Source organism: Pelophylax lessonae, assembly GCF_965119305.1.
Source record: "Pelophylax lessonae genome assembly, chromosome: 6".
NCBI classification, from domain to species: Eukaryota; Metazoa; Chordata; class Amphibia; order Anura; family Ranidae; genus Pelophylax; species Pelophylax lessonae.
Genome location: NC_138773.1, coordinates 52,330,135 through 52,346,627, shown reverse-complemented (window position 1 = coordinate 52,346,627; position 16,493 = coordinate 52,330,135). Strand labels below are relative to the sequence as shown.

Sequence of the window (16,493 nt, the reverse complement as noted above, 5' to 3'; positions counted from 1 at the left end):
CTTCATAACATTAAAGTCTATGGCGGTCGCCTCCGGGTCGCCCCAAAGAAGCTCCGGACCCTTTTTCTAAGTCAGAGCGACTTGTGTCGCTCCTATTAGAACGGGTCCGCAGCTTCCCTATGGAAGGCGACCTGTGAGGCGACCAGGTCTCCTCACAGGTCGCCTTAGTGTGAACGGGGACTCAGATGATGCAGTCCAACACCTGTTTACAATACATTTATCACAGTAATATATGACCCATTGTCACTTACCTGATGTGGGCTGAAGCTCCATAGTTTTTGTAAGATTATTTTCTTAATTAGATTTTTTAAATATAATTTTGTATAAAAGGGGGTGCATGTTCTATATACTTTGTATATGGTGATGTTTTTATTGTTTATAGTAGGGTTCTCTAAACTATGTATATTAAAGAAATTACTACCAAATTTGAAGACAATCCATAAATAAAAATGGCCATATAGTGCTCAAGCCCACCACTACGTCAAAGTACCCCATTGTCAGTGGGTCCTACACTATCCATGAAAAAGAGATGAATCCAGCCTTTCTAACCCTTGGAGATAATATCTTGACGTAGTGGTGGGCTTGAGCACTATATGGCCATATGGTGGGACCAAATCCCCATTTTTATTTATGGATTGTCTTCAAATTTGGTAGTAATTTCTTTTGCATGTGTGCGCTACTCTTTTTTAATATACATGTCTTTTGGTTCATAGCTGCACCAGCTTTAGAAATACATGGGTATGCTCCAACAAATTTTTTGCTTGTTTATTATGTATTCGGTCTGACCAGACTACCGAGGTTGAGCAACCCATCCCACCCCCCACACACACCTGTACTCAATCAGTGTCCACTATCAAGTGGATATAGGAGGAGTCCCCTGTAGTGCATTTGCACATCTTTCCCAGCAAGGAGTATTATCTCCAAGGGTTAGAAAGGCTGGATTCATCTCTTTTTCATGGATAGTGTAGGACCCACTGATAATGGGGTACTTTGACGTAGTGGTGGGCTTGAGCACTATATGGCCATATGGTGGGACCAAATTCCCATTTTTATTTATGGATTGTCTTCAAATTTGGTAGTAATTTCTTTTGCATGTGTGCGCTACTCTTTTTTAATATACATGTCTTTTGGTTCATAGCTGCACCAGCTTTAGAAATACATGGGTATGCTCCCCCAAATTTTTTGCTTCTCTAAACTACGGCCTGTGGGCTACTGCCAGCTTGCAACACAACTTTTTTCCACCCCCAGCCAGGGTCAGTGATTTATCCCTAATCTACACAGATTGAGGATTAAGGCCAGCAGAGGCTGCCTATTGGGGAACTCTGATGGGGACCCTGATGTAAGGAAGAATTCTGATGGGGACCCTGATGTAAGGAAGAGTTCTGGTGGGGACCCTGATGTAAGGGAGAATTCTGCAAGGGAATCTGATGTAAGGGAGAATTCTCATGGGGATCCTGATGTAAGAAAGAATTCTGATGGGGATCCTGATGTAAGGAAGAGTTCTGGTGGGGACCCTGATGTAAGGAAGAATTATAATGGGGATCCTGATGTAAGGAAGATTTCTGATGGGGACCCTGATGTAAGGAAGAATTATAATGGGGATCCTGATGTAAGGAAGAATTCTGATGGGGATCTTGATGTAAGGAAGAATTCTGATGGGGACCCTGATGTAAGAAAACATTCTGATGGGGACCCTGAAGTACGGAAGAATTCTGATGGGGACCCTGATGTAAGGAAGAATTCTAATGGGGATCCTGATGTAAGGAAGAATTCTGATGGGGACCCTGATGTAAGGAAGAATTCTGATAGGGACCCTGATGTAAGGAAGAATTCTGATAGGGACCCTGATGTAAGGAAGAATTCTGACGAGGACCCTGATGTAAGGAAGAATTCTGAAGGGGAATCTGATGTAAGAAAGAATTCTAATGGGGATCCCGATGTAAGGAAGAATTCTACTGGGGACCCTGATAAAAGGAATGATTCTGATGATTCAACAAAAGGACACAGCACACATACTGTCCATGTGCCCCATTCATCTAAAACCATTTTGTTGGTGAGGAAAAATGTAGACCTGCTGCATTTTATGCCGCACAATGCAAAGAAACGCGTCAACGTGGTGAAGAGCAAAGTGTACTGTCCAGAGAAGCTAGTGGGGGGGGGGATGGTTTGAGTGGAGGATCTTTACATTATTATACACCACTTTCTGCATCCCTGACCTGGGAGGTTTAACGATCTGGAAATGTTAAGGGTCAATGATTCAAAGTACATACAAGGTGCATGTGTGTGGGGTTTTTATCACCTTTTTTTTTGCCACAGAGACATCTGCAGGTTGTGCAAAGCTACTACAGTCTTTAAATATGCAGTTTGTAGTTGGCAATCCCTTGTCTCCACTGCTTAAATGTACAATATCATAGCTTATTGTCATGTGTCTGTTGCAGTGACTCAGGAGTCCAGCATATCTCCATCCTTCGATCTTCTGGCCTGGGTCTTGTGATCAGCGGTGGCTCCAATCGCCAGGAGGGGCCCATGGTCTATGTACAGGACGTGCTTCCAGATGGAGACAGCTTTAGGGTAAGAAAGCTGCACTTAGCCGACTCTGGCCTGAGTGATTTATTTATTTATTACAGGTACTTATATAGTGTTGTCAATTTACGCAGCACTTTACATATATACACTGCCTGGCCAAGAAATAAGTCGCCATCTGGAATTAACTAAGCAACTAACTAAACTAAGCATCCAGTAACCATTCTATTGGATAGTTACTGCATGTGGCCAAAGAATGAGGTCAGCTGACCACCTGAATATACTGAATGACCAAGTTATTCCATCAATGGATTTTTTATTCCCTGGTGGCACGGGAATATTCCAAGATAACAATGCCAGGATTCATCGGGCTCAAATTGTGAAAGAGTGGTTCAGGGAGCATGAGACATCATTTTCATACATGGATTGGCCACCACAGAGTCCAAAACTTATCCGCATTGAGAATCTTTGGGATGTGCTGGAGAAGGCTTTGCAGTGGTCCGACTCTCCCATCATCAATACAAGATCTTGGTGAAAAATGAATGCAACACTGAATGGAAATAAATCTTGTGACATTACAGAAGCTTATCGAAACAATGCCACAGCGAATGCGTGCTGTAGTCAAAACCAACAAAATATTAGAGTGTGTGACCTTTTTTTTTGGTGGCGACTTTTTTTTGGGTCAGGCAGTGTATATTGCACATTCACGTCAGTCCCTCCCCTCAAGTGACTTAAATCGAAGATCCCTAACTCACATTCATACATACACATAGTAAGGCCAAATTAGACCAAAAATATTATGACTTTGGAGTGTGGGAGGAAATCGGGGGGCCCAGAGGAAACCCACGCAGGCACAGGGAGAACATGCAAAATCCAGGCAGGTAGTGTCGTGGATGGGATTCGATGTGGATAAACCTATTTAATTGAGCTTAGGACCCTCCAATTAGCAATCTTGACCCCTGAAAAAATGTAGTAAAATCTAATTCCAGGAAAAAGCTAAATATACACAAGAATAAATGAAATTCTAGATGCTTTACCTGCCAAAGGATTTATATTTGTCTTTTCAGTCCTGAGATTTACATTGATATGCCAGACAGAAGAGTTAGTTTGGTGACCTGACTTTTTTCTACAGAGTATAAGTAATATGGCTTGGTCACCCCACCCCCAACCTGTGACTGACCCTGAAAGGGTGAGATGACCCGCTTTGGTGCTATTAAATTTGTCATACAGGAACTAAAATGAATAACAAGATCCCTTTGCTAATTCCCATAATCCCCTGCTTTTGAAAAGGCGGAGCTTGACCTGTCTAGTCACCTTGTATTCTGCAGAAAGTAAAGCTGCAGGATGGGTGTATCTGTGTTTTTTTGTTTTTTACTCTGGGTTTGATCCGCGGTCCTATAGAGTTTCTATTAGGTCATGTGTTTTTGGCGCATTTTCTGAAAGCGCACCAAAAGTCCTGCATGCTGCATATTTGGTGTGCTTTAAGAAAACGCACCAAAAACGCTGTGGCCATATCCCCAGTTCAGCAGTGTGAAGCCGGTCTTAGAGTAAGAGATTAAATAATTTGTTTTTTGGTTCCCATGTTCCCCGGGGGGGAAGGGAGGGTGGATATCTAGGTGCCCCATAATTACAAAGGGGGCTTACAGATTCCAATAAGCCCCACCCCTGAAGGTAAAAAACCTTCAGTGTGCAGTTCCCCCACTCAGCCACCCTAATACTTACCCAATCCAGCGATGTGCACTAGAGCAGCGGCTCTCCCAGGTTTTCCCATCCTCATTGGCTGAGACGGGAGCCATTGGCTGGTGTCAGTTACAGCCAGTGAGGAGGGAGCTGGGCTGAGCCACGCTATGTGTGTCTTATGAACACACAGAAGTGGCTAAGAAGCAAGCATACATAAGTGCCCCTAGAGCAAGCAGCTTGCTCTAGAGGCACTTAGCAGGGGGGGGGGGGGGGTTGGACAAGCAGCAGGGGACACTAGAGGATAAGGAATGGGGCCTGCTCTGTGCAAGAACACTGCATAGAGCAGGTAAGTATAATGTATTTGTTATTTTCTTTTTTTTTTTTTTTAAAAAAGCCACAAGCAGCACATCAATCATTACAGGTCACATTAATTTCTGTTATTTTGGAACTCTTTATCAGCTTAACCACAACCCAAACCATAAAACACCTCGCCATCAAATATGAAAAATCACGGTATCTCTATGCTGCTAAACATTCCTAGGAGATGGGAATCAACAATTTGTTCCAATATGATTTTTATGCTGCCATTATACTAGCTAGGCTGTTATTCTACAAAGAAGGCAAAAAATTTGGGGGAGCATACCCATGTATTTCCAAAGCTGCTGCAGCTATGAACCAAAAGACATATATATTAAAAAAGAATAGCGCGCAAATGCAAAAGAAATTACTACCAAATCCGAAGAGTGTCCATAAATAAAATGGGGGTTTGGTCCCACCATATGGCCATATCGTGCTCAAGCCCACTACTGCGTCAAAGTACCCCATTATCAGTGGGTCCTACACTATCCATAAAAAATATGTCAGCATATGTACTCAATCAGTGTCCACCATCAAGTGGATATAGGAGGAGTCCCCTGTAGTGCATTTGCACATCTCTCCCAGCAAGGAGTATTATCTCCAAGGGTTAGAAAGGCTGGATTCATCTCTTTTTCATGGATAGTGTAGGACCCACTGATAATGGGGTACTTTGACGCAGTAGTGGGCTTGAGCACGATATGGCCATATGGTGGGACCAAACCCCCATTTTATTTATGGACACTCTTCGGATTTGGTAGTAATTTCTTTTGCATTTGCGCGCTATTCTTTTTTAATATGTTATTCTACAAAGAACCTAACATTTGCTTATAAGCACCTACATTTGTCATTTACTCATTAATAAAGCATACAGTGATTCTTTTTCTTTATTAAGAGCAAAGCAAAAGTGTCCGGCTCACTTTTCCATGCTCACCTACCTTTGGCTTGCCTGCTGCTCCGTTCAACAGTCTGGAGGGAGCAGAGGGCGTCCTATGTATGAGGTCAAGACTTAATGCAGCCATTCTCACCCCTAGGGTTCCATGGAGCCCTAGGGTTCCTCAGAGGTTGCTAGGGGTTCCTTTAGCTGTGGCTGATAGACCTTCCATTTTCATGGTAGCTGCATAGTTCCAAAGCTAATGCCACTTGGCTGTGCCAGCTGCAGTACATCAATGATCCTTTTAGCTGTTGTTAAAATTGGTATTTTGACTACAACTGTAAGGATGGGGGGTCTTCCCATTGGCCCAACACACTAAAGGCAATTTCAGCTCTGATGCCCAATGAATTGGTTTTGAGCAAGGGTTTCCTGAGACCAAAACTGTTCTTTCAAAGGTTCAACTGGGGTAAAAAGGTTAAGAAGAGTTGACTTAGAGCCGTAACCCCCCCCCTAACACACACACACATTTACTCCATATGATAGCATTTTGTTGTGTGCCTGAGTGACAAAGTCCTAGAGCTGGGACATAGAGGAGAGTGGAACAAGTTACAAACTCCCCTATATCAGTAACTGGGAATTTCCTTTTGCTTCCGGTTAGGAAGGTGGGGATTTACAGCATGGGCAAACCAAAGGTTCATTTTAAAGGGAAAACCACTCAATAAATTCACTCTTCACTGCATTTAATGCAGCACAGAGTGGATTTGGCAAAGTTCAGTTTGCAGGAAGTTCAGCCAATCCAGCGGGAGATCTGGGAACTCTAATGGGAGGTGAAACTTGCAATTTTTTTTCTAAACTTTTTCAAAACTATTTTGTTAGCTTTTATTAAAAAGGGAGCATGGGTAGCTGGAAACTGCCAGTGGAGACATATACCAATGAATTAAAAAAAATAAATAAATAAAATGATGCTCATCTGGAAAATAGGCTTTTAACGACTTGCCGACCAGCCGCCGTAGTTTTACGGCGGCAGCTCGGCTCTGTCCCGCGAAACTACATACACGTACGCCGTTTTGTGAGACCGCTAGTGGGGGCAAGCACGTGCCACAGGGGAAGCCAATCAGCGGGTCTGGCGGGCGCGATTGCTGCCAGATGATCGCTCCCCGTGGAGACAGAAAGGCGGTCTGCCTGTCACGGCAGACCGCTGTTCTGTCAGTTATGAACACAGGGATCCTGTATTCCTCTTATTTAGGAACACATGTCACTGTGTTCATGCAGCAAGCCCATCCTCCCCACAGTTAGAAAGCACCCCCTAGGGACACATTTAACCCTTTGATCGCCCCTGGTGTTAACCCTTCCCTGCCAGTGTCATTATTACAGTAACAGTGCATATTTTTAGCACTGATTACTGTAGTAATGTAACAGATCCCCCCAAAAGTGTAAAAAATGTCAGTTAGGTGTCCGATCTGTCCCCTGCAATGTTCCAGTCCTGCTAAAAATCGCTGATCGCCGCCATTACTAGGGATGATCGAACTTTTGAAAAGTTCGGTTCAACCAGAACACCCAAATTTCCCAAAAATTCAGTTCGGATTCCAGAACCCCATTGAAATCAATGAGACCCGAACTTCTGTAATCAAAAAATACAATTTTGAAGCCCTAAAACCCAATAAATGCCCCTAAAAAGTGCCTAGGCTTCTGGGTCATGCCCCAGGGATTATGAATCAGGCAAAAAAAAGTTCTTAAAAATTGTAATTTTTGATAGAGAGCCAATTATTGAAAAAATTATTGAAAAAAAAATGTTTTGATTTCTTTGGATTTAGTGTCTGGAGGGTCTAAAAAGTGTACCTGTTTCAGCTCTGTAGCATGTCCAGAACCAGAAAAAAAAGATTATTTTTATTAGAATTTCAGTAGCGCACGCAGGGATGGTGTTACCCTCCTTTCACACCTGGGTGTTTTTTTTTTACTTCTGTATAGGGGTATATATATATGTATGTGTGTGTGTGTGTGTGTGTGTGTGTATATACATACACATATATATATATATATATATATATATATATATATATATATATGTGTATACCCCTAACCCAGAATCTGCATAGTGGGGTCACTCTGGTATGGCAGAGTCAGTTCACACTAAACTACACTACGGTCACCCTGGCATAGCAGAGTCAGTTCACACTAAACTACACTACGGTCACCCTGACATGGCAGAGTCAGGTCACCTAAACTACACTACGGTCACCCTGACACTTAAAGCCACCCCTACAAAAACTAGATTTTTGAATCTATCTATAGTGGTATATAGTACCCTAACTACACTGCATATCCCTTTCCTCACACTAATAATTGCAAAATGACACTGGAGCAACACAAATGCTTCCACTCTCTTCCACAGCCCCTGTATTACAGTGCTAGAGTTTTGGCGGGGCTATGTTATATACTGGGGGGCGTATGGGGTGTGTATTCACTCCTCATTGGCCTCTGGACCCCGTAGTCACTCCAATCACATTTTACTGATGTTTCTAGGCCAATCACTGGCTTTTTAAGCCCAGTTCCTGTCCCTTTGCATTTTGGGCGGTTCTGGTGGACGAATTCCGAACTTTTTCCGCAAAAAGTTCGGAATTCGGCCGAATTTCGAACAGCCAATGTTTGGGTCGAACCGATGCTCGACCCGAACCGTTCGATCATCCCTAGCCATTACTATTAAAAAAAAAAATAGTTTAAAAATGACATGAATCTTTCCTCTAGTTTGTAGACGTGATAACTTTTGTGCAAACCAATCAATATACGCTTATTGGGATTTTTTTTATGTAGCAGAATACAAATTAGCCTAAAATGATGAAAAAAATAGATTTTTAATTTTTTTTTATTGGGAATGTTATATAGCAGAAAGTAAAAAATATAGTTTTTTTTCAGAATTGTTTTTTTTTTTTTAGCGCACAAAATAAAAATCACACAGGTGATCAAATACGACCAAAAGAAAGCTCTGTTTGTGGGGAAAAAGGGCAGAAATTTTATTTGGGTACAGCGTCACATGCCTACGGCACATGTCAGCATTACCAAATTACATGGTAAATTGACTTAAAAAATATTTCCGTCTTCTCATGAGTAAAGCCGGCCATTGATGGATCAAATCTCAGCAGCAGGGACTGACCGAGATTCGATCCATCTATTGGTAAGCCGGTTTCACTGAAGTTGATCCGTTGATCAACTTCATTGCAACCAGCCAATCAGTTTTTTGACAATTAATGTCAGCGCCAATAGTGCTGCGAGAGGGATTCCCACCATCCAGGGCTTTTCTTCTCAGAGAATAGGTGCAGGAACTCCCCCTGTCGGAGTTACCCCCTAGTCTTTGCCCATTGGTTCCACCCCCTACCCACCTCCCAGTACTTTTCCTTTTTTAGAACACGGAAGTAAAATTTGTATAAAATTTGTTAATGATAACAAGAAAAGCAGTAAAATAGATGCCCTGCAGCTAATAACAATAGACACCCCCAGCAATAGTAGATCCCACCATCAACAATGGACCACCCGCAACAATAGACCCGCAGCAGCAACATCAGAACTCCCAACAGACCACATCAATAGACCCTCCAGCAGCCAACTACAATAAATTGCTACCTCAATAGTAGATCCCTCACAGCAACAACTGACCCCCCAACAACATAAGACCAACCCCAGCAACAGAAGATCCCCCACCAGTAACAATAGACCTTCCCAGGAACAATAGACCTCCCCAGCAGCAATAGACCCCCCCCCTTCCCTGTAAAAATAGATCCCTTCCAGAGACAATAGGTCCCCCAGCAGCAACAATAAACTCCCCACAAAAATATATCCCCTCCAGCAACAATAGATCCCCCAGCAGCTATGGACACTATAGCAAAACACAGCACCCCTTTCCATTATATAAATTCAGTGCTGGAGTTGTCGGAATTGCGTTCATCTGCGTTCCTGCTGAAAAAAAGCCCTGCCCCCATCAACACAGTCAGTGGAATCGAGCAAATTTAATTTGGTTGCAGGAAAAAAAATCGAATCATCTATGGCTTGCCTAAGCTACTGTATGTTCTTCTCAAGCTCTGTTAATACTCTTTAATGAGACAAGCCTTGTCTGGTAGATTAGCTGTGAGATAGGGGGATTGTTTAGACACAAGGAGCAGGAAGCAGAGACTGCACATGTAATGAGTAAATATGGCTGCCCCCATATACATCTATAATTACTAACTGTTCATAGAAACTAAGATCTTTCAAACAAAAATTGTCCCCCTTTAACGATCCCTGGCATCTTTTTCAGGATGGACGCCTTCGGCCAGGTGACCAGCTGGTCTCCGTCAATAAAGACTCGCTAATTGGAGTCACCAACGAGGAAGCCAAGAGGATACTGAACAGGTCCAGGCTCAGGTGGGTTCGAACCCAGATTGTCTGACATTATTTAGCCCAATTCAAGCCAATTTCTTTTTTGGACACAGCGGGGAAAGAGTTAGGAGCCCCTGTTGTTGTTGGGGAGATTTCTCATCACTTCCAGTCAGGGCAGGAAGTGATGTGAAATCTCTCCAATGGGGACACATTTTGGTGGGGAAGGGGATTAGAACTTCTGACGGTGCTTTTTATTGCTTCCATGCCATGGTGACAACTGCTTTCCCCCATTTACTGTATAGGTGTCACAGAGACAGCAAATGATGGAAATCAAGTCCCCACCCCAAGGGGTCACAGACAGGAACCAGTGATGTTAAAGCTGAACGTTGGGGAAATTTCAAGGTTACCATTGCTCCCGCCCCCGCTCGTTCATGGGCATCCCCGCGCGAGTGACCAGCGGCTCCGATGTCCACCAGTCACTCGCGATCTCCCGCTGGAGAGGGAGAAAGGCAGGCGGCTGATGTAAACAAAGCCGCCTGTCATTCTCCCTGGTCTAACTGCAGAGACTACATGATCCTGCTATGTAGGATCGTATGTCTCTGTGGTTACATCACTAGCCACACCCCTTTACAGTTAGAATCACACCCCTAGGGACACACTTAACCCCTTGATCACTAATAAAGTTAACCCCTTCCCTGCCAGTGTAATTTTTACAGTAACAGTGCATATGTATAGCACAGATTACTGTAGTAATGTCACTAGTACCCCCCAAAAGTGTCAAAAATGTTAGTCAGGGGTCTGATCTGTCCGCCGCAATGTCGCAGTAGCGCAAAAAAAAAAATAGCAGATCGTCGCCATTACTAGTTAAAAAAAAAAACAATAAAAATTACATAAATCTTTCCCTTAGGGCTCTTTCACACGGGCGGTCCGATCAGATCCGCCTGTCAGTTTTTTAGGCGGATCTGATCGGATGCCCCATTCAGCCCTATGGAGCAGCGGATGTCAGCGCTGCCATCCACATCCGATCCTGTCCGTGAAATCCGGACGGATGGAAACCCTATTTTCCATCCGTCCTGGGGATCGGATCGGATGGGATCGGATGAGAGCGGACAGGCGGTCTGCTCTCATCCGATTCCCCATAGAGAGCAGCGGGGGCTGTGACACCTCCCTCTCCGCACTGCAAGTGGAGACGGAGCTGTCATCCGCCGGCTCAGCGGGGATCGCAGATCGATCCCCGCTGAGCAGCACGGATCCGCCTACGGAGGCGGACCGTCTGAAAGAGCCCTTAGTTAGTAAACGTAATAACTTTTGCGCATACCAATCAAAAAACGCTTATTGTGATTTTTCTTTACCAAAAATATATAACAAAAAACAAATTGGCCTAAAATGTTAAAAAAAAAAATTATTTTTACATTTTTTTGGGGGAATTTCATATAAAAAAATGTGAAAAATATTGTTATTTTTTCAAAATTGTCGCTCTTTTTTTGTTTATAGCGCAAAAAGTAAAAATCGCACAGGTGATCAAATACCACCAAAAGAAAGCTCTGTTTGTGGGAAAAAAAGGACGTAAATTTCATTTGGGTACAGCGTCGCACAATCGCGCAATTGTCCGTTTAAATTCACGCAGTGCCGAATCGCAAAATAGGCCCTGGTCTTTGAGCAGCCAAATCCTCCGGGGCTTAAGTGGTTAAAATGACAGAAAATAAAATTGTGAATATAAATGGTATCTGAGGGGCGATCCCACCACATATTGCTCTGTTAGTAGGGAGGGACTGTCCTGGCAGAGTTGACTTGCTTGTTGGGATTATTGAGGGTAGAAGAATTGGAGCGACCTGTCCTAGTCAGTAGCCCTTTTCTGAGCGAAGCTCGCACTTTTTATATATGTCCTATGGTAGCAGAGTACCGTACATAAGAAAATTATAGGCAGAGGAAAACAGCACCTGTATGCATTACATTGTCCTTCTGTTATATTCTTCAGGAATTTCTTTTGTCTTCTAAGACAGGACAGCTGCATTGATGTGTCCTTTATCCCGAATGCATTGCGGATCCTAGGAGGCAGTAGTTCTGCATCACTACAGCATAGGATGCTGGGAAATGGGCTGCCCTCCTGCAGGCTGAAAGTCCACGTCCGATCTCCAGAGGTGAGAGATGCATTGCTTCGATTCAATAAGACAAAGAACATTTGGCAGACTCTTGTAGGCCATAGTAACCACTGATAATGAGAAACTGCTTTCTGATTGGCTGCTGGAGTAACTGCCTACCGCTGCTGCTTGGGAAATCAAACAAAGTGTATGATCCCTTTTATCTGTTCACCTGATTTTACTACAAGAATTAAAAGACTGAAATCCACTTTTCTATATGTAAACTTTTAGATAAGCCACCCCCAACCAGAGTTCCATTGAACTCTAGAGTTCCTCCAGAGGTTTTAGGGGTCCCCTTAAGTTGTGGTTGATTGACCTTCTATTTTATGGTGCCTTCTTAGTTTTAGCTTCAATGCCACTTGGCTGAGCCAACAGCATGACGCCAATTATCTCTTTAGCCACCAATGTAAGTGGCATCTTTCCTAGTAATCATCAGTGTAATCAGTGTAAAGTACATTCTTTACAATGATCACCAATATAAGGGGCATTCATCCCACCACCAGTCTCCAGTGTAAGGGGCATTCTTCCCAATGACCACCAATGGAAGGAGCATTATTCCCACTGACCACCAATTTAAGGGGCATTCTTCTCACTGACCACCAATGTAAGGGGCATTCTTCCCACTGACCACCAATGTAAGGAACATTCTTCCCACTGACCTCCAATGTAAGGGGCATTCTTCCCATTGATTACCAATTTAAGGGGCATTCTTCCCACTGACCACCAATTTAAGGGGCATTCTTCCCACTGACCACCAATGGAAGGGGCATTCTTCCCATTGACCACCAATGTAAGTATCATTCTTCCCACTGACCACCAATGTAAGGAGCATTCTTCTCACTAATCACCAATGTAATGGGCATTCTTCTCACTGGTCACCAATGTAAGGAGCATTCTTCCCATTAAGGACCAACGTGAGGATATTCTTCTCACTGGTCACCAATGTAGAGGACATTCTTCTCACTGGTTGCCAATGTAAGGGGGCATTCTTCTCACTGACCACCAATGTAAGTATCATTCTTTCCACTGACCTCCAATGTAAGGAGCATTCTTCCCACTGATCACCAATGTAAGGGGCATTCTTCCCACTGACCTCCAATGTAAGGGACATTCTTCCCACTGATCACCAATGTAAGGGGCATTCTTCCCACTGACCTCCAATGTAAGGGGGCATTCTTCCCACTGACCACCAATGTAAGGAGCATTCTTCTCACTGACCACCAATGTAAGGGACATTCTTCTCACTGACCACCAATGTAAGGAGAATTCTTCCCACTGACCACCAATGTAAGGAGCATTCTTCCTACTGACATCCAATGTAAGGAGCATTCTTCTCACTGACCACCAATGTAAGGGACATTCTTCTCACTGACCTCCAATGTAAGGCGCATTCTTCTCACTGACCTCCAATGTAAGGAGCATTCTTCCCACTGACCTCCAATGTAAGGAGCATTCTTCCCACTGACCACCAATGTAAGGAGCATTCTTCCCACTGACCACCAATGTAAGGAGCATTCTTCCCACTGACCACCAATGTAAGGGGGCATTCTTCCCACTGACCACCAATGTAAGGAGCATTCTTCCCACTGACCTCCAATGTAAGGGGGCATTCTTCCCACTGACCACCAATGTAAGGAGCATTCTTCCCACTGACCTCCAATGTAAGGGGGCATTCTTCCCATTGACCATCAATTAATTATTTTTAGCAGGGGTTCCCTGAGACCTGAATATTATTTCTGGGGTAAAAAGGTCTGAGAAAGATTGTTTTAAATGGGTACTGGCATAAGGATGATATACAGTCCAATAAAATGAAGTATCCAAATGTGTACAGCTTCAACAATGAATATCACCGTGAGTATGTAGAAACACAGACCTTACCTCCACCCTGGGTGCTTACAGGTGTAACTCACAAGACCTAATTGACCCCACAGAGAGAATTTAGGTCAATATGTGCTTATTGTGTGTAATTGAAGCCGAAGGGTGGTAAAGGGACAACCTATTGCTCCTCTGACAGCTCCAACTAATCCCACGTACTGGTCTGCCACACCAGGTCCCGTATAGGTCCATGGGTTACTTCAATGGAATACCGAACATCAATATTACCACAAAAAAATAAACTTCAGATAGTACAAGTACGTTCCACAATAGTTTTTATTTAGATAAAGGCAATACAAATGTTCACAATAAAATGCAGCATAAAGCCGTCGGGCCCTGATGATGTCAGTTTTTAAACATGTAGTAAGGAGCCTTTTAAATTGACACGGGAATCACAGTTTTTTTTTTTTTTTTTTAAATATGAACTGCTTGTCCTGCGGTTTCCATCTGGATTTTATTGTAAAACTTTTTATTACATAAATCTAATTAAAACTCGATCGTGGATGGTACTTGTACTTGTCTGAGGTTTTGTTTTTCATGGTGCTATTGATGTTCGGTATCACATTGGAGTATTCCATGGATCTCTACAGGACCTGGCATGCAATTCAAGCAGAAAAATGGTCCAGGGACCATGGTGCTATTCATGTTTGGTATTATATTGGTGTAATACATTGATCTATAAAGCCTCGTACACACGCAACGAATTTCCGCCGACCGGTTGTCCGTCTTTTGTCCAGAGTGGTGTTTTGTTGGTTGGAATGTGCTCTAGACTGCACACAAATTTTCCCGCACGACAGAATTCTACTTCAGAAGTGACGTCATGTGTTGGATTGATTTCTTTCATCTCTGAGCATGCCCAGTCTTGCTCATAAGATTTTTCCTCATCGAAATCTGTACTAATGAGACGAAAATCGGATGTGTTTTGACGGTCGACAAAAATTTTATAGCCTGCACACCAGGATTTTTTCGGCCGAAAAGTCGGAGTCGGTTGTCGGAAGCATCATACTAACAAGCCGGAAATCGGCAGATCAGTCATCGGAGGAAAATTCCCGGCCGAACTTCCACTCGTGTGTACGGGCCTTTAGGGACCTGGTGTGGCAGACCTGTCATGGGATTAATTAGAGAGTTATCAGTTGGTGGAGTGTCAGGATGTCCCCGGACCAATCTTCTGCTTGAATTACACATGGTGAGCACATAATGACTTCATTCCCCTCTGTTGGGTCAATTAGGTCCAGTGATTTGTGACCTCGGTGGAGGTCACTTCTCATATCTGCATCCTCATTTGTAAATGTATGATATTTTTTTTTTTTTCTTTGTATCTGTCCTTTTTTGCATTTCAGTGCCGACATGAAAACAACGTGCCTTCGCCATCGCCTGATATCTGTCCTCCTGAACTAACCATTTCAGGTAAATCTCACAGAGGGTGATGTATTTTCGAAAAGAACAAGTTTGAAATTATTACAGTAACACTGACCTGCTCTATATTTAGATTTGTAAATGCTCCCTCTAGTGGTCATCGGTATGTTGGAGAATGTGGTTAGCTTCCCTGTTGAACGACTGTTCCAGTAGAATACGTGAAGTTGGGAGTTCTTGCTCTGCTGAAAGTTGGGAGAAAATTGATACATGTTGCTTAGCGTTGTCGGCCTAAATCAGGATCATCATATAAGCAACATTTCTTAACTGGGGATTCTACCAGTAACAGCACTTCCTGTTGTTGCATGCTGACATTGCTAACCATCTGCCGAACAATTAGCAGCAGCAGTGTCAGCCTGCTGTGCAGTGGTGTATTTAGGTTTTGTGCTGCCTAGGCCTGACTAAAATTGTGCACCCCCTAATTTAAATATGACCCACCCCTTCCTGTAAAGGCTACACCCCTTCCTGTTTATGACCCACCCTCTCATCTGTAAACCCCCGACCACAACCAGTCTATCAGTGCCCATCAGTCCAGCCTCATCAGTTCCCATAAGTTCAGCTTCATCAGTGCAGCCTTATCAGTGCCCATCGGTACAGCCTCATCAGTGCAGCATATCAGCGTGGCCTCATCAGTAGCCATCAGTACAGCCCGATCAGTGGCCACCAGTGCAGCCTATCAGTGCCCATTAGTGCAGCCTATCAGTGCATCATATCAGTGACCATCAGTGCATCATATCAGTGCCGTCTCATCAGTGCAGCCTCATCAGTGGCCATCAGTGAAGATTATTAGGGTCCATCAGTACCGGCAGGTAGCAGTGTGACCGCTTTATGGGGGTGCCAGACTGATTTGCCCCATAGGACCGGCAGTATACTAAAAGTGTAGCGCAAGCCGGTGGGGACCCTTTTCGTGCGGGAGTCAGGAGGAGGCTGTTTTTTTTCCATGTGGGGTTCAGCTTTTTGCTGCCCCCCTGCAAAGTGCTGCCCTAGGCCTGGGCCTTGTTGGCCTAGGCCAAGATACAGCACTGCTGCTGTGTGCATTTCATCATTTGGCCTTTGGGCTGCTTAAAATGTCTATTAGATAGACAGCGAATTGGCTAACTGAAGGAGTTTGAATGGTAGACTGACATTGCTACTGGTAACTGCAAGGCAGTGGATTAGCATTATCATCCTGCAACAGGAAGTGCTGTTACTGGTAAGGTATAGAAAAAGCAACATTGCAATAGATTTTTCTTAAAAAATGCTTAATAAACCTGTGTAAAGTGAGGTATGATGCCAAACATACT

The 16,493-nt window shown here is 43.6% G+C and overlaps 1 protein-coding gene across 2 annotated transcripts in view; it reads left to right on the top strand.

Moving 5' to 3' along the window:
- LOC309557334 (syntaxin-binding protein 4-like) overlaps nucleotides 1-16,493 on the top strand; it is a 143,349-nt gene that overhangs the window by 103,044 nt on the left and 23,812 nt on the right. For both annotated transcript variants that reach the window (XM_082260008.1, XM_082260009.1), the window contains exons 8-11: nucleotides 2,439-2,571; nucleotides 9,720-9,826; nucleotides 11,781-11,922; nucleotides 15,138-15,204. In XM_082260008.1, the coding sequence (XP_082116134.1) occupies nucleotides 2,439-2,571; nucleotides 9,720-9,826; nucleotides 11,781-11,922; nucleotides 15,138-15,204 (449 nt within the window). The remainder of the gene's footprint in view (nucleotides 1-2,438; nucleotides 2,572-9,719; nucleotides 9,827-11,780; nucleotides 11,923-15,137; nucleotides 15,205-16,493) is intronic.